Genomic DNA, 26797 nt, shown 5'->3' with positions numbered 1-26797 from the left:
AAAATCTTAGCAAGGACATCACAAAGAGATAATCTCCTCCAACATGCTCATAATTCACTTTTTATCTACACTGCAATTAGTCACTCACCTCAGGCCAAAAACACTAAACACTTGCAAGCAGTCCAGTCAAATGCACAACTGTTACTGTTTCCAGCTCCTTAAGGCACCTCCTTAACTCTTGTCCCAACATGCAGGATCAGGATAAAAAGTTATAGTTGGCCTTAATGACTGAATTACAAAAAAATAGTCAAATACATCTTTAATGTCATCTGAGCTATGTTCACCTCTGTGGTGTAGTTACAAAAATATACGGTGGAAGATGTTCAATATGCATGTGATACTGTTTTAAAAACATGGGTTCTACAACTTTCAGAATCCAAAAATCAACTGTGTATTTTATTAACTACTTCTTATTACTAAGTATTTTAATATCAAGTTGCACAAAACTAGAAATTCCACACTTTTTAAAGCACATAAACACACAACTTGCAACACACAGGGTCCACTATTAACTGGGAAAGGAAGAAGTCAACCATTTTACAGTCACATTGACATACACCAATGTTCTTAGCAAAATATGTCACTGATTTTTCACCAAAATCGGCAGTTTTTAGTAGCTTAAAGTTCTACAGTAATGCTTAGAACTGACTGGAAGTCACAGAGAACTCCAGGGAGGAGTCTGTCAGCAGCCATCTTAGTCAAGTTTGACTGACTTTTACTGGTTGGAAGTCTGGCTTTATATAAGTCTATTCAACTTGCTTAGACAAATATCTCATATCTCACCGTAGCCCCTGCCATTATCGGAACTCTTCAGTTGTATATGAATACTGATCATTATTCATTGTGTTTGTTATTATTTCAATGTTTTCGGGACTTTTTTTTTTAAACATAGCCAAAACAAGGAGACCATGCTGTATTTGATTGTATTTTCATAAAATGTTCAGTCCCGGTTGTAGAAACAAATAAGATAGTATATTAAATAGCATCATTACCCCTGGGATCTTGGCTGTAGGCGAGGACAAAAATCTTATTTCTTTCCTTTATTGCATCTCCATTTATTGTGGAGTGTTAATATAAATAGGTTGACTTACAATGGATTCATATTAATTATCATCTTACCTTTTTAAAGGAGACCATAAATGTGCATATGAGTGTTTTTTATGGAAAGGGCTTAAGAGGTTAATGATATAGTATTTTCATACTGTGTGGACTGTGTGGACATACTGGAGTTTGTGTGTTATTATTTGCCTACATGCCTGTTATGTTACCTAAATGATATAGGGCTGACGTTGCTAAAAAATTATTCGGATTTCATGTTCCATACACTGCAAAGACAACCTGTTTGCTTTTCATTTTTAAACCTGTAATTGTGTTTTTTTTGGGGGGTCATAAATTAATGCGCAAGCTGAATAAAAAAAGTCTCTCATGTGTAACCTCTCAGTTGTTGACTTTCTATTTACAGCTTTACACAGACAAATATACACAGTCAGGGGAAACCATGAACCATATACAGCCATGCAAGATGGGGAAATTCCTTTTGGTCATCAGATTGACCACAGGTGGTTTCCATGTCAAACACCACTGTCTGATCAGTGAATATATGCCCCTGAGTGTCCTCCGCTTTATAGCTATTGCTGTCTACAATGTCTCTAGGAAATAGCTCAGACATGCCGCCCTGAAAAAGTGCCCTGCTTGCTCTTTTGCATCTTGAAACCAGTTATTTACACAAAGTATTTTCTTTTTCTTTTTAGTCTTAGGTCCATGAATTGCATCCTTGTACAGTTTGTCTAGATGAACCAGTGTAAAAATGATCGGGTAGGATGCAGATACTTATCTGGCTAGGAATTCATCCTCAAGAGTGCAGAGATGCACATATTTGCATAAACATACAGTAATTTGCTTTATCGGTTGGTGTCTTTACGATGAGGAAAAAACAGGACAGCTTGTGTGCATCAGCTCGCCAGTGAGGTTACAGGCAAACTGTGGCTCTGCAAGCTCTCTCTGACAAACCTTACACTTCTGCCCCTTATTCAGTCTGAACTTTGTTTTTGAGGCCTGCATCTGCAGAGGAGAGAGGGCAAAAACAGCGAGGTGAAGAATACGAAGGAAACAAGAATACACACAATGTTCATGGACATTATGTCATTAAACTCACCCAAATGACCTTGTGCCGCATGAGCTCTGCCTGTAACATAGCCTTTTCCAGCTCCGTCATTCGCCTCTGGTGGAATGTTTCTCTAAGGGATCCAACTAAGAACTGGGAGACCAGTTGAACAGACCAGGAATCAGGCAGGAGCTGGATGACCTTCTCTGCTGCAAGGACCCGAGGGTTGTTGTTGAGCAGATCCACGGCAGCGCTGCTGTGCTCCTCGGAGCTCAGGTAGATTTGGAGCAGGGTGAGCAGCAGCGTCTGCCTGAACTGTGTGTCCCGGCCCTGGGCAGCCCTGCCGCAGTAGGCCTCTGCAGCTTGGAGGTTTCCCTCCTGGTGAACAAGCACCTGCAGTGCCTGAAAGTGTCCACCGGTCCTACCGAGGAGAATGGCTTTCTCTATATGCAAGGTTGCTGACTCGACTCTCTCTGCAATGAGAATAATGCAATATAATTTAGTCACAATACAGTAATTATATATTTTATCAAAAGGCACCCACACACCATATACAGTGGAGACGTCATAAAATCTGGATTCCCATAGCAGCTGCTGCAACTTCCCTCTGGTCTTCCTCAAATCTGATTCCTCTTCCTCTCGCAGCGACTGAGTAACATATGCCAAGGCCAGACGGTTGTGATGTCTCTCCTCCTGGGGGCAGATTACACCAATCATGTCTTGGTGCATTCAATAAAGGAGCCGGGGATATTAGATTAGGTAGCTGCTGCTGTGCCTACCTCACTGTTCAAATCATGGATTAAGAACTCAAGATGCAAACGCAACGCCAGTGGGTACTTCTCCATGAGAGCAAGGACATTTTGTGTCTCAAATCGATCATCTGGTGGACGCTTGTTGAAAATCTGCACCCCTATCTTTTTTAAATAAAGAAAAACTGTTACTGGACATTTCATTACCAATCATTTTCTTATAATCAAAGCAATGTAGGTGTCATTTTGCTGCGTGTTTATATCCACAACACATAGTTTGATTGTTCAACTCTTCCCTCTGCAGTTGAGAGCATGAAGAAGGGAAAAAGGCACCTCCTGGTTTCTTTGAAGAGTCCAGTCTGCAAATTTCCACACAGCATCTCTGTCTTGCAGTTGACTGAGGGTCCACACTATATGTCCATATACATCTGAGCAAGATGGGTCTTTGTGGAGGCCATCTGCAATTTTTACCCAAGTCTGGAATAATATAAAAGGCAAAAAATGACTTTTGCACATCACGTTTCGATATAAATATTTTGAGTTTTTTGGGAATTGATACCTTAATTGCATCAATGTGATTTCCTTGGCTTTGATAGAGGGAACCTAATGCAAAATATCTGTAAATAAAGAGAGATCACACAGGAAATGGTCCATCAAAAATTGAGCAAATTAGACAAAATATCTCATATATTGAATTGGTGCCTTTCCTTTCAAGAATAATCTGGCATTTAAACAAACCATATTTGTGACTACACATCACCTACTCAGCAAATAATAATTCATTTAAACCTGTTGTGTTGCTCCAAAACAGGAAGACAGTGGTCCAGCCTGCACACATTGGGAGATACCACAAGCTGCTGCAGATTTTCAGTGTCTCCCAGTTCTACGTACAGCCTCAGGAGGGCGTAGTCCACCTCCTTACTGCACTTCAAGCCTTGCTCCGTCCCCCTTACTGCTCTGAGGAAATCTCCCAGGAAGGCCAGGTAATGATGAAATGTGTTCCTGTCGTCTTGGCAAAGCACCTGGAGATCCCTGCCCTTGTTCAGTTGATCAAGCTGGGATTGAAATTCGTTGCTGAGACACGACTGGTAGTCAGGGTAGAGGCGGATGATTTCTCTGGGGTCCAGCTCACCCGAACTATTTAAGTGGGTAATGAGCATTGATTTGTGTTAGACTTACTGTAGAATTCAGCAGAAAATACCCACTATTCACAAAATGTCCCTATTAGTGTACAGCGTGCTGCGATTTAGCCTTGAATTTAGGGTGTCGTGAAAGGGGTTTTACTCTCACATGAATAGCTCCCTGGCCTCAGAAAAACCCTCCTGGTAAAAATGAACAAATCCAGCGAGGCAAGTGATGGCCTTCTGCAGCTCCTGCCAGTAAAGAAAAAAAATCTTAAAACCAGGCACGCAATGGGTGAACATATTTAAAAGCACCAATATGTGAGCCTAAATCATTGAGGCAGAAGACTGTGACTATCCTTAAATCTCAAGGGCAACATGTTACTTTAATATTAGATATACACAAAACCAGACAAATTTTAAGGAGTAACTCATCGTGTAAGTTCTAACACCATCACCTCTAACCTGTAACCTGAGATGTAGCACAGATTACACTAAATCTCAGACACCATCTGCTGTCCTCAGTTGCATTCATCTAACTGGAATACACCTACAAGCTTGCAACAATGTAGTCCATCTACGTCTCGACAGCCTGCTTCAATCTGTTCTACAGTGATGAAATATTAAATTCAAACACTCTGATGCAATGCCAGATGGGGTTGTACTGCATGCATATTATCTACACATATGAATCTATAAAACGTTAAAATTATTGCAGCACTGAATGTTGCCTTACAAAGGAAGACAATACAGGAAAAGAGAAGTTGAGAAAAAGGGTTTTAAGTTTAAAGGCTTCTGAGCTAAAGTGTGTGACAGCTATGTACATTGTAAAACCTGCATTTAATGATTTTTTTTAGGATGAATATTCCCCAAAAAGAAAAAATGTATTTGTCAACCTGTACTCTGTGTTTGGACAATATAAAAGGAATCCAAGCTTGGCTAGTTAGCTTGTAGCAAGACTAGTTTGTCTATGCTACTTTTTATGATTTATAGCTGCTACCTTATTAATATGGCGCAACACTGAAATTTTCATCCAGACTGAAATATCTCAATAACTATTGGATGGACTACCATTATAGTTGGTGCAGACATTCATCTTCCCCAGAGGATAAATCCATCTGACTTTTGTAATTCTCTGACTCTTTCTCTTGCGCCACCAGCAGGTCAGATTTTTCACTTATCCTTTGAAATAATTTTACATCTAAGACATGGATTGGACCAAACCTTACAACAGACAGACTATCATGGTTGCCAGCACAGTTATGCTAGTGTCTTTGGTTGTCCCGTAACAAATCCCGTCAAGATTTGTGTTCAAATGTTTCAACAACTATTAAATGGGGTGCAATGAAATCTCACTGATCACTGACTTTTCATCCAGCGCAATCACCAGGTCAAAACATTGAATGTCTCTATAAACTGTTAAAGTAACATTCCCATCAGCCTCAGTGGCACTTTTTGTTTAGTGCTAATTAGCCAATGTTAGCAGGCTAAAACTAAACTAAGATGGATGAACATGGTAAACATGTGCCTGTTTTAGCATCAGCATGTTAGCATTGTCATTTTGAGCATATTAGCCTCATGGACTGTAAATAAGAAGTGGACATAATCACAGTGATGCCACTGACTATTCAGGCATTTTTGCTATAGCAATCTTGGTTTTTGGTTGACACCATCTTCTTTTTTGCTACCAAAAGTGCCAAGAGAGGGTGGAGGTAGTACAATCAAATGCTGAATTTTTAGGCAACCAAAATGAAGCCATGGTAAGAACCTGTCAGGAGTCGCCCCCTGGTGGCCATTAGAAAGAATACAAGTTTAAAGCACTTCCGCATTGGCTTAATTTTTCAGAGCTGGAGGTAGCCGCCTGGTTAGCATGCTAAGATTTGCATCTCTCAAAGCACTCAAAGTATTTTTCAGATTTTTCAGATTTCTGTGGCATAGTAATTTCATATGGTAAAACAGCTGTTAAAAAAGGCAGATTCTGGTTTTACCTCAATTGACAAAATAGACAGATAAAGCATCTTTTCACAATTAAGGTAAAGGAGAAATACTATACATTTTTCTTTGTCATTTAGCTATCCTCAGGAATTGTTTTGTAACCCTTGAGAAGAAGAATGTTAAACCTAAAAATAAGCATGTGTAAGTGTCGACAAATTAAATTTCACCTTGTATGAGTCAAGTGGACGATGGCCTTGAACTCCATCCAACAGCAATAAGGCCTCCTCAAACCTCTCATGCCTTACAAGTGCCTCGATCTGCTCTTTGAGTGGCACCAGACGCAGGCTGAAAATGTCTCTCTCTGTGAACACTAACACACCATCTGAGGGGAGATTTGTTTTGGGTTTTCAGAAACACTGTTTCAGCGAGTAAGAACAGTAGGTGTAAGAATGATTGACTGAATCAGTGCAAACTGAGACAGACACAGCAACATCTTTAAAAACAAAACCACAATTTGACAGCCGTTTGGTCTGAAATCTGGCGGGATTAGGTGACGAATTGATGTTGACTGGTTTACCTGATGTGGAGAGCAGACCCTTCGCTCCGCTGAGACTCACACTCTGTTTGCACTGCTGATCTACCATGCTGTAGACAGACAGCACTTGGGGCTGCAGGGTTAGGATGTAAGGGAAACATACTCCGGCTGCCAGCACCTCCTGAGGCCACTGCAGGGGAGGGCGCTGGCATATCCCTGTCTTCATCACAAACATGCCTGAGGGATGAGGACGGAGTAATGATATCTTGGCAAAACAAATATCCTCTGGCAACATGGGTATATGGGGGAGTGGTATGAGATGATTAACTGTATAGCTGCTTTTGAAAGGAAGCATACAATGTATCAGGACGATGTCTGTGCTTGACAGTCTGTAAAACAAGTTTTACCATTTAGACAGCTCTTACCCAAAGATTCAGGCCCGTTCAGGAGAAATTCCCCTCGTCCCATTGAGGTTACAATGACACGTTGTCTGCTGTGATTGTGAGGAAAAAGCTCATCACTGCTCCCAGTCTGAATATCACAGAGGAGATACCTGTCGCTGGTACCTACACACACACAGGCACCATCCACTGCCAAGGCCACAGGGTCCTGGAGCAGAGGGATTTCTTTTACAACGTCCCACCTGTCCACTCCCACCATGTGGATCCGGATCACCTTCCTGCGGCTGGATGAAGTCACCATCTCCACACATTCTGCCTGGGCTGAGAGCAATGAGTCGCACACCTCGAACAAATACACATGCTGGATCTTCTTGAGGGCGGGAACAGGCTCTAAGGAGAACATGTTGAGGGCAGTAACGCTCCGGTCCCACAGGACCAGCAGATGGTTGAAAAGTGGGACTACCCTCAGTTGGGCTACTTGGTTGCTTGAGCCTAGTTTTCTCACCCTACACTCTCTGATTTTGCTCTGGCCTGGAATCAGGTCTCTATCTGTGCCACTGGGAAGCATGAGATGCAGGACTGTTGCCTCTTTGGTCCCTATATACACATTTCGGTCATAGCACTCAATGCACTGGATGCTGGATTTGTCCTTTTCTTTTGAGGCTGATTGCTTTTCATAGACGTGTGTGTGTGTAAATGCTCTAAAAGCCATTGCAGATATGTAAGGTAAAAATACAAATTGTATCTGCTTAAATTAAAGCTACAGATCTTCTGTGAAATTTGACAAATGAGACGTCCCTACCTCTCTGCAGTTCTACTTTCCTCTCCGATTTCTTCACAAGTTTGTGAAGTAGTTTCACCTCCCCATGTGACTATATCCTGTCAGGAAATCTATGTCAGCATTTTTGCACCACTCATCGTAGCATGTGAGGACACTTACACAACTCATCCAGTGGCCTCACCAAGAAAAACAACTTTAACAAGTGTCATAAGTATGAAGGAAGTAAAGTAAGGACAGATATTTTGAGATGCTCACATTTACAGTCGCTTGTATTCTACTTTGGTTAGATAATGGACAAGTAGAAGAGCAAGTTATCTGCTGATCAAGGCATATATGGTCACGCTCAGTTTGTTTACAACGTGAGTTGGGTGTGACAAGGTCAAGAGGCAACAGAAGTTGATTTTACAGCAATGATTGTCTAAATGGTGATGGTCATAAAAAGATGTGGATTTCAAACCCACCATCACAGCTATATTTGTTACGCTGAACTTTGTGTCTGCCCTAAACTGAAAGTAGACTCTCCACTTCTTGGAGCAGAATAAGACATATTATGATGAGCAACAGCTAGCCTAGAATGATTTCCATTTTAGCACGATATATAAAGATCTTTATTTGAACAACCTTCAAGTATTTCATATGAGAGAAGCATAACTCATGCATGCATTAACAATTATTATTGTTATATTGATTAATCCAGTCATCATTTTGTCCATAATGTCAGAAAACAGTGAAAAAAGTGACATCTCCAAAATGTTTTTTGTTGTTATCTGTCTAACAGACAGTTTACTGTCATATAAGAGAAAATAAAGTGTAAAATCCTAACTCTGATGTTAATCCATTAATTGATAATATTATAGTGATAAAATAATAATAATAATAATAATAATAATAATAATAATAATAATAATAAATTACCACATAATTTTATCCTTGTCAAAAATGTGTGAGGAACAAAGGCGTCCTAACTTTAAAGATTCATGCTTATCTTTATGAAAACATCACGGTTTTTTGTGTGTGGGCATTGTGAGAGAGCTAATGGTCATTTACAACACCAAAATAAGCATTTGACATTCAGAGTTTGTTTATGTGCCAGGCATGCAAAGTACAAATTTCCATGGATACACAATATCTGTATCAGAACAGGAGCACTCTTTGTTATTGGGATAAACCTTTGATTCCTTCATGGAAAGTTCACTTCTCTCTGCCGCAGTCGGTGCACATGATGCTGTCGCGCTGGGTGAGGAAGCCGCGTCCAACCAGTGATACGGAGCACTGAATGCAGGTGAAACACTCGCTGTGCCACTGGCGTTCCTCAAAAGAGATGTACTTGGCCCCTGCCAGACCTGCACACAGCAAACAAAGATCCATGTATTTCCATAATAAGATAGGTTAATGCAAAATCTTCACCTTGTTAATCTGACAGGTCCAACACAAATGCCAATAAAGGCCTTGAATTAGAGCAGGAGAACTGCATGTCACAGAGTGAATGAAAACACAAGCACAGCAAGGGACTCACTGGTGATTGGCTTAGTGCAGCCCACACACTTCTTTGCATACAGGTTGCTGAAGCATTCAAGGCAGTAGGGGTAGTTTTCCTTTGAGGTGAAGCGCTGACCCGAAAGCTGCTTTCTGCAGCTGATGCATAGGAAGCACTCACGGTGCCAGGGCTTGTCTTGGTAGGTTACTCCACCTGTTGTGATGGCCTCGAGATAACACACGTCCAGTGAAAGTGAGAGTAAAAGAAAGAGAAACATTCCTCTTACTATGCGGCGTGAGTAATATTACTAGTATTATTAGTAACACCTGAGTCAGGGGGATTTACTGCATATAAAACACTTAGCTGTAACCCTACCTTCTTACAAGCACAGCACTGGTAGGCAAATTGCTTCTCGAAGCAAGGCACACAGAAGTAGCCGGCGTCTTTTGGGATGAAGGACTTGGTTCCCATTGGCTGCTGGCAGCGGTGGCAGAGGAAGCAGGTCTCATGCCAGCTGTTCCCCTTGTATTCCATTTTGCGGGATCCTGGCACAGGGGACGAGAGCAGCTTAGTCAGCATATGGTACCTCTATGATAGAAACACACTGCGGCCTAAAATAGTCCTGCTTTATATGTAGGGCGGAGACAAGGAAGAAATTGTGTCGCTGTATAGTGTTTTAAATGTTTATGTGTCTTTTCCTCACTTTTGCATTTTCACGCAAACCTTTAAGCCAACATGGATGAAAAATTCCTTAAAATGCTCACAACATTTTAAATTTCAACATCTACAACTTTATGACAGCTAAACAAAGATCCTATGATATGATTTCGATGAGATTGTTTTGTCAACTACTATTTCCAAGGTCAAGAATATATTTTCATTCTCAACTTTTGGAATTGTTTTCTTTTTTGTAAAACTTACAACTGTTATCATCACCTTTGCATGACACATTTTTTTTTTATAATTATTGGATTACTGATATGGATCATTTACCAACCCATATCCACTGAAATTACATCCCAAATTTAAATAAATTGCCCAATTGCTATATAAAGAAATCGAGAATAGCAACAATAACCAATTATGTCTGATCAGAGGTTTAACCAACCAATCAGCTCACAGTCTAGTCCTAAAGTCCACAATCATTAACTAGTCCTACTATAATTAAAGAAATAGTTTGCTATTTTTGGAAATATGAAAATTAATTAGGGTGCTTTAGAGGTGCTGATATGCAGATTTTGTTACCATTCAACAGAGCCAAGCTAGCTGTTTCCCCTTGTTTCCAGTCTTTGTGCTGAGCTAAGCTAACTGCTGCTGACTGTTGCCTTATCTTTACCGTACTAAGAGTTTTACTTATTTAATTAGGACAAACGGTAAGTAAAAAAATGAAGTTCAGGGACTTCTGGTGGAAGTCCAGAACAGATACTAAGCGGCTGGATTCTTGTGATAACACAAGATCACGAGATCACGAGATCACGAGATCACAAGATCACAAGATCATAAGATCATACAAGCATCCAGCAAAAATCCATCTTGTCAGGCTTCAATTAATGTCCGGCCATCCAATGACCGGACCAATAAGCATCCCCTGTGTTACACGATGGCACAGGGAGGCGACGATGGCAGCTCCAACAATTTACCTTAGCTGCAAAAGCATCAGTTGTATCAGAACAGGAGAGTATTTCTCCAGCACTAAATGCTTTTCTTGATGGAAAGGACGTTTTTGCAAGTTTCATTGACAGATGGCTCATCCAATCACTTGCCATGTATTTTTTTAAAGTACCCGACCTTTTCCAAATCATTTTCAATGACGGCCTCTCAGATGGTTCTGTTTAAACAAACCATCCGGTGCGTCAGGACAAAATTTACCTTGTCAAGAAAAGTCAGCCACTATTTTCAAGGATAAAAATTTACTTTCGATCTCAAAAATAGATCAATGCTTTTTTTCTCTCTTTATGTGATTATTACATTCAATGTGTGGAATGTAAATGTGGCAATGTATTGTGAAATAGATTTAAGGTGATGCCGATTCATCGCCATCATCATCCCAACCTATCATACCTGGCATGACGGTTTTGTTGCAGGTGGTGCACTTGGAGGAATAACCGTGGGCGTAGCATTCAGTGCAAAGTAACAAATCATCCTTGGCGGCAAAGGCCTTTTCCACCAAAGAGCGGCTGCACTTTGCACACTTGAAACACTCCTCGTGCCAGTGGCGATCTTTGTAAGACATGTCCTGTGGATATTTAACACAGCATTTATTGCACGTGTGAATTTTATGTAAAATATGACATCTATTTAGAATGTGCATGTGACTGATTGGTGTTTTTAAAAAGTCAAAATGGGAACAAAATACATCAAAATGTTTCTCATTTTTAGATCATGAAATAAATACATATAACTTGCCTTCTGTTTTTAAAAGTTCCTGACATAAAAGCAATTACTCTCAGGATAATATTGGTGCTTCCTTACCTTGCAGTTGCAGCCAATTGCTAAAGAGCAGCCCTCACAGCTGTTTGCGAACAGGTTCTCATAGCACTTAGTGCAGTACTGCTTGTCCTCTTTCATTATGTACTTCTTCCCCAGCAGGGACTCTTTGCAGTAATGGCAGTCAAATCGCTCGCTGGTGGACATTGTTGTTTGGTTTTCTTAACTGAAGGTCAAAGAGAGCAGAAGGAGGAAAATTGGACCATAAAGAAGAATAGGAAAGAGGAAAAGAGCTCTGTAATAGTCCAAGCAATTTCGTCCCCCTCTCGTCAAGCAAATCGTCAATTAAAGAGGCCAAGCAATCTTTCCCCCTCTTTTACAAAATAATCTGAAAAAAGCAGTGTTGTATTAAAGAAGTCTCTACCTCAGTTGATATGGGGTGAGGGTAAGGCTGGAGCTGGGGTCTGCAGAAAGCGAGCGGTACAGGCACAGGGATGAAAAGGGGTGAGGCAGGATTAGAGGTATCCACTGGGGGGGATCTTCTATAAATACTGGCCCTCTTATTAGCAGTAATCTCTGGGGAGAATGGACATGCTCTACTGCATCATTCTGCACCTTTTAAGGGTGCACAGATCGCTGAGCTTTTGAACTGATATAATCATTGTTGCTTTATTCCTTTTTATGTGTAAAAGTAATGAGTAATTTTAAGACCAGAAGATAGATTATTGTTTTGGAAACATGACAACCTACAATGGAACTAATGTCAGTGCCCAAATGTTTGTTTCACTACACACAATATATTTGTTATTGGCACACTAATATTAGTCTGGATATTGGTGCCACAGAAGAGAGAGCTGGCCATTTGTATTCTGTCACGTGTCTGGACACACTTCATCTGTGCCTGCCACACACACAAGCAGTTGCGGATGGCTTTTGAGAAGTAGGCGCTGGGAGCTTTGTGGTTGCCAGGTACTGAACTATATATTGCCAGGACCTCTCAGAAGCTATTGAGAGAGCCTTGGCAGCACTTCAAGGGGGATGTCCAGTCCATCCACAGCAAACGAAAGGAGGAGCAGCAGAAATTACAGTTTGATGGTGACCAACGAGTATCGTTATCAGCATATTGCTGATAACGATACTCTTGTCACTTCATTAAGAACACATATAGTGTGTGTTGCTTTGGAACAAGAGATAATACAAACAATAAAAAAAGAACTGGCCTATATAGGTTGGGCATTATAGTGCACAAACGTAAATCTGTACCAATTGATTGTTTTCACCCACTGTTATTTTTATTTTATTTTAATTAATATATGGTTATTTTGACCCAACTTTAGACACGACAAGCACACCCAGGAACATTGGGTAAATAACATTAATGTTAAAAATAAGACTGGGTCAAAACAACCCCTTATCTTGTGTGTAAAGTTATTACGTTGGTGCTATATTGACCCAGTTAGCATTGTGCAGATCATTACAGCCAAATTCCTCTGATTTATCAGCATGTATGTTTGGACCAGTCACCAATATCAAGTAAATGCATTGTTTTAAGTGTCAAAAATTATGCCTGAAACATAAATCTTCCTTTTCCACAGTAAAAAGTATCCCAGTTCTTCTGCATCTTCGACTGACAGTCGACTAATTACAAGTGAATCTTGGAACATGTGCTCATATCAGTTTTCCAAAAGGATCAGGGGGTGGACATCTTCATAAAAATAGCCCGAGGATACCACCACAGGCCTAATCCCTCGTATACACACACAGGAAGGTCAGTGACAGGGATGAGGCTGAGAGAAATGCAACTCTGTCTAGATGAACTCTGTCTTTTCTCTACATTAACTTCAGTGCAACTCCTTGTCAAGTAATTCACCTCTTGTGAATATATAAAATGTAATCCATTTTTAGATCAGCAGATGATGTTGTAACAGAGGCCTGCATTGTATGTAGGTGGTATCTACAAACCTCTGAGGAATAATGTAAGACTGTTATTTTGTACCTACAAGCTGCGTGTTATGAAAGGCTTTCAGCACAAAATAACAGGTCAGGAATTCAGGTGCTGGAAATATTTCAGATTTTTAAGTCATTCCATCCTTCAGGTTTTACTTGTATGTAAATAGGTGGATCCGCCGGATTACAGAGAGTCATCTGCTGCTCTGGATTAAATTATCACTGTATTGTACCCTTGCTCCCTGCTGGTGTCCAGATCAGCGGATGCAAATCTCGAAGCCATGCAGACCTTAAATAAACCCAGAACCAACTGTTGGGCAAATATAGTTATTGCCTCTTAAAAAGCTTCTAATCTTTGTTGCATTGGTGGCTGATGCACACTATGTCTGTCATCGTGTTACACCGAACCAGGGGTGGATGTGACCTATATTCACCAGCAAGCAAAATCTCTCATCTCTTCGAGTATATCAATATAATACGAAAGTCATGAAAAATAAATTACATGTCAAGAGAGGGCATTATTCCCTGGATATTAAAAAAGAGATTATTGTACATTGTCTTTGTCAGTGTTAATATGTATTGGTGCATGCGTGTTTGTAATGTTATTATAACTGCGCAGATTTGCATCTGATAGATAACAGGTGCTGGTCTTTGTCTCCCTCGGATTATTAACTTCTACACCACACAGTGCCAACTCTGCGGAGCAAAAAGCTTGCTGATCTAGCATATTCCTTTTTGCCTGCTTAATCCTCTGAAGTCAACTAGTGAGCAGCTGCCAACAGATTTCGTATGCGGCCTGTCGAGCCCCAATAAATAGACCTTTATTTGACCTGGACTCCGGTGTCCTCCCATCTTAACGTATTCAGTCTTTACAATAAGGTGCCAGTGGCTGTTTTTTCCCCCTCTTAATCAAATGATCTCAGAGAAGAAGAGAAGCATTTCACTTTGGTGGCTCCTTTGAGGTGGTGACTTGTTGTAGACTGAGACAGATCAACACGACACAGTTGCATCTCTCTGAAGCACAAAAGCCTTGCTGCACCAGAGTTGACAGCTGGTTGGCATGGTGATGACAGCATAAGTGGGATCCATTAGGTTGAGATGAGGGGTGGCTCTTGTAGTTAATGAGAGGACTCACACAAACCTGGCCTTTTGAGCAGGCCTCTGCACTCTACTGCAACGTGGAGAGCTCGCTTTCAACGCAGCTTTTTCATCCGAACAGGATAGCCACATAGGGGGTTGCCAGGGGGCGAGGAGATACAATCTACTAAGGCTACAATCTCACAAAACCTTACACCCCTTCAGGGAGGCCCTGTGAGCCTCCACCGACTCCTGCCCCCCCACCCCTCCCCAGTTCTCACCAAAATGAGTCATGGTATGAGTGGGTGACAAGACCTGTCACATACCCAGACATATGATCTCTGCTGCTAAAAAGAAGAAAAAGTTGTCTACTCCTAGGAATGCACAACCCATTAAAATGCTCTCCAGTGCGATCCATCGTCTCCTCCCAGCCCACAGATTTTGTGGTGTTTGGATTAGCTGTGTGTAGACGAAGCTGCTGATTACATGCTGATTACCTTTGGGCGCCAGCAGCAGCAAGTCAGAGGACAAAACATACCTAATAAGTCACCTATAAAAGAAATACATACCTAGAATGTTGATTAATTATTCACAGCCTGCAAAACAGAGCTAGCAGAAATCTAAAAACTAACATATCTACTACAGGACAAATCTAAATCTTCAGAGCCCAAAAATACTTCCTTTGTTCCATACTTTTCAAAGACACTTTCCCAGAAATAACATAATCCTCAGTGCCTTAAACTGAAACACTTCAATAGTGCAGCATAAATAAACAAGTTCAATGTAAATGTTCCAGATTATTAGGTAGATCCAAAATGCCCAGCAGTCATTGGCATGGAAGTAATCTAACCTGCCTCATTTACTGATCTGTTTCAATTCAAAACATTTAAATGACAAAGAAAATAAATGGGATTTTTTTCTGGCATTATTGGAGGGAGAATATGTTGTGTCTGAAAGCTGCAATAAGTGACATGTTGGTCACTTGGGTGCAGCAGAAATTGTGATCACAGCACTGACACACATTATTTTCATCTTTTAAGCTGATGGAGAATTCATACGTTTGCAAACATTTGCCTATTTACACATCCAGTAGACATAGAGCAACATTAGCATTCATAGAGTGCTGCAGAGATGAAGTATTTCTGCAATCCAACCCTGGAAGTTCGCATTACACTGGTTGCCTCGACAAAAATCGAATGGGATTTTTCCATTAAACTTGTGTTAACCACAGACCTTCGAAAACCATTGACTTCAAGAAATGCGAATCGGAAGTACAAAAACTCTTTAGATTTTTCCAACAGCGGACTCAAGTTCTACAGAATTCCAACAGAATCCCGACCGTTTCAGACCAAGGTGTTTCAGTTTAGCAAGTTGCTGTGTTAACTGGTGACTTTCAGTCGATTGCGTCTGTGGTTGCTCGTTAATTACTTAGATGGTTGGCACAGATGGGTATGTATTTAAAATTGATTGAAGGCTTCTATGACGACACCCACATATTCTGTTGTTTTCAAAAGTTGCCGTCACTACGAGCAACCAGAACAGATACAGCTGAGAGTCAGCTCGTTAAACCAAAATACCAATGACTGCAAGCTGTTGATGTGTTGACTACTACTGGACTGATCAAAAATGCGTCTGTTTGTAGTACCCAATTTAAAACTCGATAAACTCAAAACTCTGAGCCTATGTCATTGTATTGTACATTCTGTACACGATCAGACAACATAGTTGTACCCTAAGCATCTAGTGACTTGTATACTCGTAATTTCTCGCTGGTATAACGTTAAATGTTAGGTTTCTTAACCAAATGTATATATATATATATATATATATATATATATATATATATATATATATATATATATATATACAGTTGTGGTCAAAAGTTTACATACACTTGTAAAGAACATAATGTCATGGCTCTCTTGAGTTTCCAGTTATTTCTACAACTCTGATTTTTCTCTGATAGAGTGATTGGAACAGATACTTCTTTGTCACAAAAAAACATTCATGAAGTTTGGTTCTTTCATGACTTTATTATGGGTTAACAGAAAAAGTGACAAAATCTGCTGGGTCAAAAATATACATACAGCAACATGAATTAGCAATTTTGGTGACTTAGAAAGTTTTGTCAATGAAATGAGCTTCATAGCATGGCCTCTTAACTTCTTGTGAGTGATTATGAGTGACTACAGCTGGTGACTTCTCTGAGGCCATTTAAATAGGGCTCATTGGATACAAACGCCCACAAACGCTACAATGGGAAAGTCAAAGGAGCTCAGCATGGATCTGAAAAAGCGAATCGTTGACTTGAACAAGTCAGGAAAGTCACTTGGAGCCATTTCAAAGCAGCTGCAGGTCCCAAGAGCAACAGTGCAAACGATTGTTTGTAAGTATAAAGTGCATGGCACTGTTTTGTCACTGCCACGATCAGGAAGAAAACACAAGCTATCACCTGCTGCTGAGAGAAAATTGGTCAGGAGGGTGAAGAGTCAACCGAGAACCACCAAAAAGCAGATCTGCCAAGAATTAGAAGCTGCTGGAACACAGGTGTCAGTGTCCACAGTCAAGCGTGTTTTGCATCTCCATGGACTGAGAGGCTGCCGTGCAAGAAGGAAGTCCTTGCTCCAAAAGCGGCACCTTAAGGCTCGACTGAAGTTTGCTGCTGATCACATGGACAAAAATAAGACCTTCTGGAGGAAAGTTCTGTGGTCAGACGAAACAAAAATCGAGCTGTTTGGCCACAATGCCCAGCAATATGTTTGGAGGAGAAAAGGTGAGGCCTTTAACCCTAAGAACACCATGCCTACCGTCAAGCACGGTGGTGGTAGTATTATGCTGTGGGGCTGTTTTGCTGCCAATGGAACTGGTGCTTTACAGAGAGTAAATGGGATAATGAAGAAGGAGGATTACCTTCAAATTCTTCAAGATAACCTAAAATCATCAGCCCGAAGGTTGGGTCTTGGGCGCAGTTGGGTGTTCCGACAGGACAATGACCCCAAACGCACATCAAAAGTGGTAATGGAATGGCTAAATCAGGCTAGAATTAGGGTTTTAGAATGGCCTTCCCAAAGTCCTGACTTAAATCCCATTGAGAACATGTGGACAATGCTGAAGAAACAAGTCCATGTCAGAAAGCCATCAAATTTAACTGAACTGCACCAATTCTGTCAAGAGGAGTGGTCAAAGATTCAACGAGAAGCTTGCCAGAAGCTTGTGGATGGCTACCAAAAGCGCCTAATTGAAGTGAAAATGGCCAAGGGACATGTAACCAAATATTAGCACTGCTGTATGTATATTTTTGACCCAGCAGATTTGCTCACTTTTTCTGTTAACCCATAATAAAGTCATGAAAGAACCAAACTTCATGAATGTTTTTTGTGACAAAGAAGTATCTGTTCCAATCACTCTATCAGAGAAAAATCAGAGTTGTAGAAATAACGGGGAAACTCAAGGGAGCCATGACATTATGTTCTTTACAAGTGTATGTAAACTTTTGACCACAACTGTATATGACCACTAAATAGCAAGACACTTGCTCTAGTATTCTACCCACTCACTAATAGCACACAGATCTGGAGGTCTGTCAACATTTATCAAAGTCAATTTAGGTTGCCTTTGCAATCTTTGGTGGTTAATGCCCTTGCATAGCTTGACAAGCTATCTATAGCCTTGTTGAGCTAAGGGGAGCTGCAGTGTCCGTTTATTATTTAGTGTGGGTCTGTCCCTACAAGACACACCTTTGACATTACAACGTCTGTGACACTGTCTTAAGTTCCGAAAACTGGATGTACAATCCCACCTGAACTTTCACATTAATCCCAAACTGACATCAATGGATTATTTACGCTGCTGATCCCGCCAACAGACACATTTGTCACACCCGTTGACCCGCAGTGTTGAGCTGAGGCAGTTAACAAAGATGCGTCATCTTTGTGTGGTGGAGGAGATGACTGCAAATACCAGAGTGCTAGCGAGGATATGGGGTAACTAACAACAACCAGAGGATTGAGGTGTAACCAACACAACACACTCTCCTCTCTCTCATCAATCACTTATCAAGGCTTTTGGATAGCTATTTATACCTCTGCCTGCATTACATGGCACTGGAGAACGGTGTGGGCAACATCTGTGGAAATTATATTTGATATGGATGCAAGAATACTCTATTAGGTTAGATGGCATCATATAAAATGTTTAAGAGCAACTAACTTAGTGTAAACGGAAGAAGTCAAACCTTCACATAATTGATGTAAAAAGACAGAAATACTCAAATTTAAAGAACATTTTGCTAATTGACCTGACTCATTAGTTTTGAATTTGATGAGAAGATTAATACCATTGTCAAGCAAACTTGATAAGAGTGGTGTCAAGCTTCTCATCTAACTCTTGACTAGAAGGCGAATGTATTTCCCAAAATGTCAGACTATTCCTTTAACGGTAGCAAGCAACAACTGATTCTGTTGTTGGTAAAATGGTTTCAGTGTAAGATTTCAAAGGTTTACCATCATTTCTTCATCAGCTGTCTCTTTAAAAAAAAAAATCTGTATGCCCCACTCATCTTTGCTCATTTGTCCATATCTTTATTTTCTTTGACACTATCAGACATCTACAGTTAAAACACAACATTTGGCAAAACACAATGATTTGGCAAAAAACTACTGATTGATTCACTGGTTAGTTCAGTGAACTGGCAGAAAATGAGCATTTCTGTAGAACTCGTCATGTTCAACCACACAAAGATTTCATCCCACTGGGTATACAGTGTTTTCAAGGACTCCGGCAAAATCAGTGCCAGGTCGGACAGTATCCAGAGACATCCTGATTCATGGTGCTGTGACACACTCACAGACTCAGACGGGACAGAGAAGCCACAGCTCCTCGTGTTTGTTTTTATGCAAAAAAGAGAGAAAGGGAGAGAGAAGGAAAGAGACAGACAACACAACAAAACAAATTAAACTTTTGTTAATTTAAGTCACCAACCACATTGGACAAGAAACCTTTGTTTTCATACATGAGATTGGACTGTACAATATGAAACCATAACTCCCAGTTTCATTGTTAATCTGTGAGACAGCCGAGGTCGTAGATGACAGTTTCTGAACTCACAACAGCTCCATCTAAAGACAGCCACCAGCACAGTGAGTCACACAACTCCACATGAATAAAAGTGCTATATCTCTGCTGCGTTTTGACTTTTTTCAATTAGGTCATGCCAAGAGGATTACTGCCTAATCACAAGAAGAAAAAAGAAATTGGTGTAAAATTGCTTCCCTTGATGAAAATGTCCACTTTAACACTAAAACCATTGTCTCTGACACTGGTAATCCTGTTCAACTCCTTTCACCTTGATTCACAGCCTTTCGAAGCACCAAAATGTCCTACAAAGGTGCAGCACAATCACATTCACTGCCTGATGACACTTGCATCTTATAAAGAGATCTTTATAACATTGAAAATATGTACAACACGTTGTTTCTTTTCCCCATAAATGCAAAAAAATATTTGAGCTCCCTCAGTTCTTTGCACATACAGGAATGATTTGTGTCAGTGGGCTGGTTTGATCCAGATGATGATTCAGTTCACGACAACGTTTATATACAGGTTTTACTATGGCGTTTGGAACCATATTCCATAAGAAAAATAATTAAATTCATCCTACTTTACATCAATGGTCCCTTTGACAGTGAAGAAATATCAAAATGATAATAACCTGAAATATGTTTGAGTACTTTGACCAAAAAGACGCCGGCTCATCTTGCATAAAATGTTGACTTGGTTTTGCACAATTCTTTCTGTAAAAAGAAAACCATGATGTCAAATAGCTGCTGCGTGCTGTTGAGATGCATTTTTCAGTGGATTAGATGTTCTGACAACATTTAAAAGTGATGCGGTATCTACAGATGTTGATGCACTTTGTAGCGTGATCTTGAATGGTGTAGGTTGGCTGACAAGCCACACAACTGTAAACAGGAGTATAAACAAAACAAAAAATGCAGAAAAATAAATATCTTTCACATGCAACCTCTAACTGCCCACACACCGCAACACTGCGATGTGATGATTCAAAGATAGTAATATGGATAATCTGGCAGTAATCTTGACCATTTCACATCTTTCACTTTTTTCTTAGCGGGTACCAAACATGTGGGCAGAGCTCACTTGGTCATATTTCATCCTGATTCAAACCCACTTCACACATATGGTAACATCTGCTTGAAATAGTTGAAAAGATCGGTGTAAATATTTAATGTCAAGTTGTAGGATGACAGTACAGTATGCACAGCAAAATAGCTTCAGTAATATGTTCATTTTGTGCTCTTTCCCATCACTGTATTCAATTTTACAGATCAAACATTACAGATCAAATCAGAATGCAACATAATGAGGTGTCTGTGAGTTTCATACTGCAGTACAGTGGCTCTGTACTGTACTATTATCACCCATGCGGAATCCAACTGCACTTTGACACATCACATGTGACAATGAACAATTCACAACATGATTAAAATAGTAACCTCCCTCTCACCGAGCAGTCACGTCTGCTGTCGGAGACTACCGGGGTAATGATCACCATATGCCATCTACAACCACATAACACAATGTCCGTCTGTCTTACTGTACATATGTTAAGATAGGTAGCAGTTGGATTAGCAGTGCAAATGCAAACTCACAAAAATATGGAGAAAAAAAATGACAGCTACATACTTCCAAAAATACATAATATGTACATGACACAATTAACTACTTTCACATTTGAGTTCAGTAAACACTGCATAGTTGACTGCATCACTAGCACAGATGAGATTGTTTTTTATCATATAATGCCTTACTTGAATAAATATTACATAAATATTTGCACTTTTTTATGTCAATCTCCTTCTGCAGCCAACGCTATTCTAATGTCTGCTTCATGAAAAAGGGATGTTTAAAGAAAAAATCAACAATAACCTTGCATCATGCATGTTATCTGTTATACAGGAACATCCATACAATCAAATATTCATACTAAAAATAGAACAAAAAATATAAAAAAGAATTAGCAGCAAATGTTGTCATGTCAAGCTAAACATGGATTAAAATAACAATAACAAATGTAGTGCATTTTCAATTAATTAAAATTATGAATAAATGATTAACACAAAAGGCAAAGTAAGGCTTGGCAAATTTGACTTGCAAATAATAAAAATAACTAAAAACACAAGATGGATGTCTCACTGGGCCACTGAATCAACAAAAAAACATAATTCGGGAGCTCTGGACACACAATAATGAACCTTCATGTTAACCGAAGGACTAAAGATACTTAAAGCACAGCCTTTAACAACAAAACAAGCACTGCATAGCCCTTCAAAGTACTATCCGCCCCAGTACCACTTGTCAAGGTTATTGAATGCCTTGTACTCCTTGTGCCTACGCAGGTAATCACAAGCCAGGCATGTGTGCTCTGCCCAGAAATAAGCCTTCTTTACTTTAAAGTGCCGCCTCCACTCAAAGTACCTGAGGTACATTTCCTCGTTCTTGTCCAAGAGCAGCAGGTAATCGGCCAGCTCCTTGGGCGAGGTGAAGTCGTCCACGTGGATGAAGGCGTCTCCCTGGATAAAGTTCTCGTAGTTCTGCCTGGGCGGGCCAAGAACCACTGGCACTGTCCCCACAGACAGCGGGTTGTACAGTTTTTCAGTGATGTAGTCCTTGTGGATGGAGTTCTCAAAAGCCAGGTAGAACTTGCAGCTGGCGATGGTGGGGAAGTAGTCTTGGTCAGCGATGTACTCCCCGAAGGCTTGTCCATATGCATGAACCTCAATGTGTTTGTACAACTCATTGTAGTATTTCACCCGCACGTGGTCCTGGTTCCAGTTGCTCACAATCCAGCAGATCAGCTTGTTTTTGCTGGGTGGGACAAAGTCCTCGTCACCCTCCGCTGCTACAATGGACCCATAAGGCACTTCAATGTCAGCATCCTGACGGTAATTGAGAGTCAGATTGAACAGATTCTCGATCCCAGGCAGCTGGGAGGAGTGCGATGGCGACTCCAAGTTCATCCATATCCACTTCTGGAAGGATGGTCGCTGGAGCGGTGGCAGGTTGGACAGGTCAGTGCAGATGTCTCGGTGATGGATGACGACCCCATCCGACTTGTTGTAGAGGTTCCTGTCCGCTGTGATAAAGCAGCCTTCGATGTTGAAGAGAGAGCTGCACACGCCCAGGTCGTAGGTTTGTCCGAAGGGCCAGAGCCAGATCAGCACAGTGGTCACGTTTTTATCGCTCTTGGTGGAGAAGAGGTTCTTGACCCGATCTGTGGATACCGTGGACTCTACGGGACCTGATAACCAGCTGGTGGATGGTTTAAAATACATCAAAAACAGAGTCACAAAGCATCCCAGTATGAAAGTGCCGAGCAGAAGGGGTCGTAGGATTCTGTGAAAAGGTGCAGATGGCATACTCTGTCCTGGAACCAAAGAACAAAAAGCTAGATTAAAGTCTTGATCACCAGGATTCAACATCCAGACTAATTACCTGATCATGCACAGGTACAGCATATACCACCATGGGTTGATAATATCTATTAAAGTAAATCAGTAACTCTAAACATTGTTTGTGCCTCAGTGAAATACAGTTGGCTTGTGAGCATCTACATGTGAACAAAGTGTTTCTATTCTTGCTATAATCTTTGAGCATGCACCCTGCGGTGCGTTAGGCACACACTGCTTTGGATCAAAATTCATAAAGAAAAATGTGTCGCCTCCTCAGGCTCATTATAATACAAACCTGGTGGATTTGACTGAATGCTGAAATCCAAGCAAGAGTAGAGGTTTTGGGAATCTTAGGGAGCAGTTCCTACATTGGGTCGACGGTGGGATCAATCTTCTTTGTGATTCAGTGCTCATAGACCAAAAAAAAAAGGTCACAGCTAAGAGATGCCCCTTTGCTCTTACGCAGATTAACAACGATCCTTAATGATCTAATGAGGTGCGTTTGATCTTGAATGCACAGGTCTTCTTAATGACGCCTCCTTTACGTGAGCAGAGAGAGAGAATCAGAGAGAATAAATTAGGGCTAGAGAGACTGAACTATCACCACAGAAAAATCACTTATGTGAGGTCATACACAATCAACATGCAGAGAAGAGCTTCATCTCCACAAACAAATCTTTTAGATTAGCTAGAAAATAAAATGAAAACACCAAGGTTATTGCAAAATTACCCGTTAAATCATGGATGTTTTTTCAAATTTGTTAGTTAAGCATGGATGTAAGCTTCCAGCTGGTATTAGTTTTTTGGCATATTCTATGTATGGTAAGAGAATGCTGCCATCTTAAGGCTGAGGAGAGTAGAAAAGGCCCCCCGACTCTCCAGCTCTCTGGGGCTCAACACACCTGCACGTTGGCAGGCAAAAATAGACCTTGTTCCATGCATCACTGAAGCATATTTAAATCAATAACACATGCTCCAACACTAATTTTCCTCACATCATTCGTCCAATATGACATATGGGGAATGAGATTGGCTCTATGTATGACAGTCCCCCTTCATCTCTCCCATCTGTGACTTAGATACACAGATCTGCCCCCAAAGGCCACATGAACCAGAGCCAGATGAGTGTATTCCTTTTAAAGGCTTGCGGTATCAATACATTTTCATGTAGGCAAATCCTCTTACACAGCTGTAACATGCTTTCTGTGAGCAGCAGTGATAAGCTCTTTGCTTTACAGATGATGCAGCCTATGCATACCTTCAGCAGTGTGTGGCGCTGTCAAATATATTAAGCGCAGTATGGCTTCGGAAAGTGTACAGTAGTACAAAGATCAAAATCAGGCCTATTAAATATGCAGTGTGTGGTAAAGTTATAGTGTCTCCATGGTGATGGGTGGTGCTGAGGTCATAGTAGGGTAACATGGCTCACACAGTCGTTATTTTCCCCTCTTCTTTCCATCTCTGCACCAACAACTGAGTCCTGAGTGAGACGTGTGCAGCTCAAGCACCCATTCAGACTTTAAATAACATAACAGGGGTTTTGTCAAATGCATTGTGATGTATTTGGGACAGAGCGCCGCATGGGTGAGTAGTCTGCAGCGAGGCTACGTTAGAATGATTGGAGAGAGGCAGGAAAAAAAACACAACCACAGATTTAGCATCGTCAGTCACAGAGATGCATCAAATCCCTGATGTGGGTTTTAATAACAGGTAGGCTAAAGGGCAAAGGGGGAGCACTCATGTCCTGCAAAATTACATTTCCCCCGCTATTTTCACTTTGATTTATGTGTATTCTGTCATAAATGCCACAGCATTGACTATAAAAGGACAGCTCCATCCCAGGTGAGAATTAATTTCCAGCCACCGAGCACTGAAGGTCATTTTAAAACGTGATGCTATAGTCGAGTCGCTGTTTAAAATGGTTGTCTTTAAGCGTGACTCTGCATCGATGTTGTTGAGAATATTGAGAGATTCACTAAAATATTTCATGTGTTGCCTAACACGGCACCCATTTGCGCACCAAAAACGCGCAGAACATAAATAATAGCGTGGAGGATGCTGCTGAAAAATGTAGCCTACAGTATATAGTTGCTATATGAAGTGAAATGTATAATTTACAATAACGTTTACTGGAAAAAACACCTTCACGCTCACATTAAGAATAAACTATCCAATGCATTGACATTTTTTTTTTTAAATCGTATGTAAAAATAAACACCCTTAGGAAAATGGGAAAGCGCCGGTCAATGCATTTATGGTGAGAGACCATTTCTAATTAGCTGGCGAGGATTTGCCGTCAAAACCAGGTACCACTGCTCAGCCATGGGTTGCGGCGGGGGGGAAAGCCATGCATTTCACTCACCATCTCGACAGGCGTGAGTCAAAATAGACCTTTCTTCTCATTTCCTCCAGAGGTCCGTATACGCTTTTTCAAAGACACCTTGTAACATACGGAAGATGCGGATGCGTTTGGAATAAAAAGTCGCGCCCGTCCGCCGTATATGCAGGAATAGATCCGGATGAGCCCACATCCATCGTCTTGATCCAGAAAAAAATGATACCTACTGTAGCAATGTGTGCTGAATCTTCCCCGCTGCTGCACACCGACGCAAAGAATGATGGCTGCAAAAAAAAAAAAAGAAGAAGAGAAGAATTGGCTGCTACCTCGTCAACCTGCACACTATATTCATGGCTCGGTGTGTGAGGACGCCATGTATGCCCAGTGATGTGATGCGATGTGGAATAATTTCCTGCTGGCTGCCCATGCGCTACCTTGCTCTGTTTACCGTCAATGCAGCTGCAGGCTGTGGCGGAGCTCCAGTGTGTGTGGGATGCTGGGATTCAGCGTTAGTGCCTATTACACTTTAGTCATCTGCTTAAGGTTCTCCTTTGAATAAACAGGTGAATCATTGCTGCTGTGGATGAAAAGGTCCCCTCTCTCTTGGCCTGTGTCTTTATCCTAATAATACAATAATGGGAGCTCTATGTGTTAGTGATGAAGTATGACCAGCCAGGTTTCATGTAATTTACATTACTTGCTGATATGAACTGTCTCGGCACATAAGGTGCTTTAGCTTCCAAATGTGTACCCTTAGCACCATTGCACCTCTACCATCGCAAGTCTATTACCTCATTAACTAATCATTTAAAGGGGCACTCCTGCAACTTATTATTGCTCTTCCATAAAGTTGGGGGCCATGTGAGAGACAGATTAAAACAACAAAAAAAGAACGGTCAAAATCAAAGGAGTAGAGGCTGAGACATCACTGCTTTTTGTCCCTTCTATGGGTCAAGCTCCAAAAACACTGCAACCTCCAATACCCATAATGCAACTCAATAGTGTCTTTCATTAGACCCCCCCTCTCTGCCTGGTAAATGCCTACGGCTTCTCAACTAAAAGCTCTAAAAACCCGTTGTACATTACCTACCGAGCACCAAACAGAGCGGACGAACACAGTTAGCGACTATAGCTGGTGAACACAGTGCAGCATTTAGCCGTTTAAGAGCCAGATACTGTATTGCCTTCATCCGTTCGTCGACCGAAGAACAAACTTTGAGAGAAACAATATTGGAGTTGGCCGTGTGGCCTGAACACGACTTTGGTGACGAGGAATTCCCAAAAATGCAACTTTTGTAGCATAAAAGTTTTAAAATAAAACGAGTTGACATGCTCATTGGTGTCAGAACCTTATTATAAAGGTAAGCTATTCCACAGATGAGCATCATTTTCATTCTGCCCTGCAGTCTCTCTCTCTGTACGCCTGTTTCAATA

The 26797-nt window shown here is 40.9% G+C and overlaps 3 protein-coding genes across 4 annotated transcripts; all 3 read right to left on the bottom strand.

Annotated features, from left to right (window-relative positions):
* Window positions 1–244: 244 nt before the first annotated feature.
* si:ch211-266g18.9 (transforming growth factor-beta receptor-associated protein 1) lies at window positions 245–7637 on the bottom strand. 2 transcript variants are annotated; one of them, XM_068718087.1, is made up of 11 exons: window positions 6870–7637; window positions 6487–6681; window positions 6137–6291; window positions 4144–4226; window positions 3643–3990; window positions 3413–3470; window positions 3187–3330; window positions 2884–3018; window positions 2653–2797; window positions 2156–2577; window positions 245–2061 (listed from the first exon to the last, which is right to left on the bottom strand). In XM_068718087.1, the coding sequence occupies exons 1-11, from the start codon at window positions 7555–7557 to the stop codon at window positions 1918–1920; spliced, it is 2517 nt and encodes an 838-aa protein (XP_068574188.1). In that variant the 5' UTR covers window positions 7558–7637; the 3' UTR covers window positions 245–1917. The 2 variants fall into 2 exon arrangements, with proteins under 2 accessions (XP_068574188.1, XP_068574187.1); XM_068718086.1 differs by having other exon boundaries at window positions 2156–2797.
* Window positions 7638–8689: 1052 nt separating this feature from the next.
* On the bottom strand, window positions 8690–12041 carry fhl5 (four and a half LIM domains 5). The gene is made up of 6 exons (XM_068717701.1): window positions 11955–12041; window positions 11576–11756; window positions 11165–11339; window positions 9479–9648; window positions 9143–9329; window positions 8690–8969 (listed from the first exon to the last, which is right to left on the bottom strand). The coding sequence occupies exons 2-6, from the start codon at window positions 11735–11737 to the stop codon at window positions 8818–8820; spliced, it is 846 nt and encodes a 281-aa protein (XP_068573802.1). The 5' UTR covers window positions 11738–11756; window positions 11955–12041; the 3' UTR covers window positions 8690–8817.
* Window positions 12042–19108: 7067 nt separating this feature from the next.
* Window positions 19109–25809, bottom strand: fut9a (fucosyltransferase 9a). The gene is made up of 3 exons (XM_068717936.1): window positions 25388–25809; window positions 23321–23564; window positions 19109–23000 (listed from the first exon to the last, which is right to left on the bottom strand). The coding sequence occupies exon 3, from the start codon at window positions 22990–22992 to the stop codon at window positions 21910–21912; it is 1083 nt and encodes a 360-aa protein (XP_068574037.1). The 5' UTR covers window positions 22993–23000; window positions 23321–23564; window positions 25388–25809; the 3' UTR covers window positions 19109–21909.
* Window positions 25810–26797: the final 988 nt, after the last annotated feature.

This window comes from Cebidichthys violaceus, unplaced genomic scaffold, assembly GCF_023349555.1.
Source record: "Cebidichthys violaceus isolate CVI_PGR_0920_01 unplaced genomic scaffold, fCebVio1.0.p SCAF_22, whole genome shotgun sequence".
Classification (NCBI taxonomy): Eukaryota; Metazoa; Chordata; class Actinopteri; order Perciformes; family Stichaeidae; genus Cebidichthys; species Cebidichthys violaceus.
This window is presented reverse-complemented; position numbering and strand designations above follow the sequence as displayed.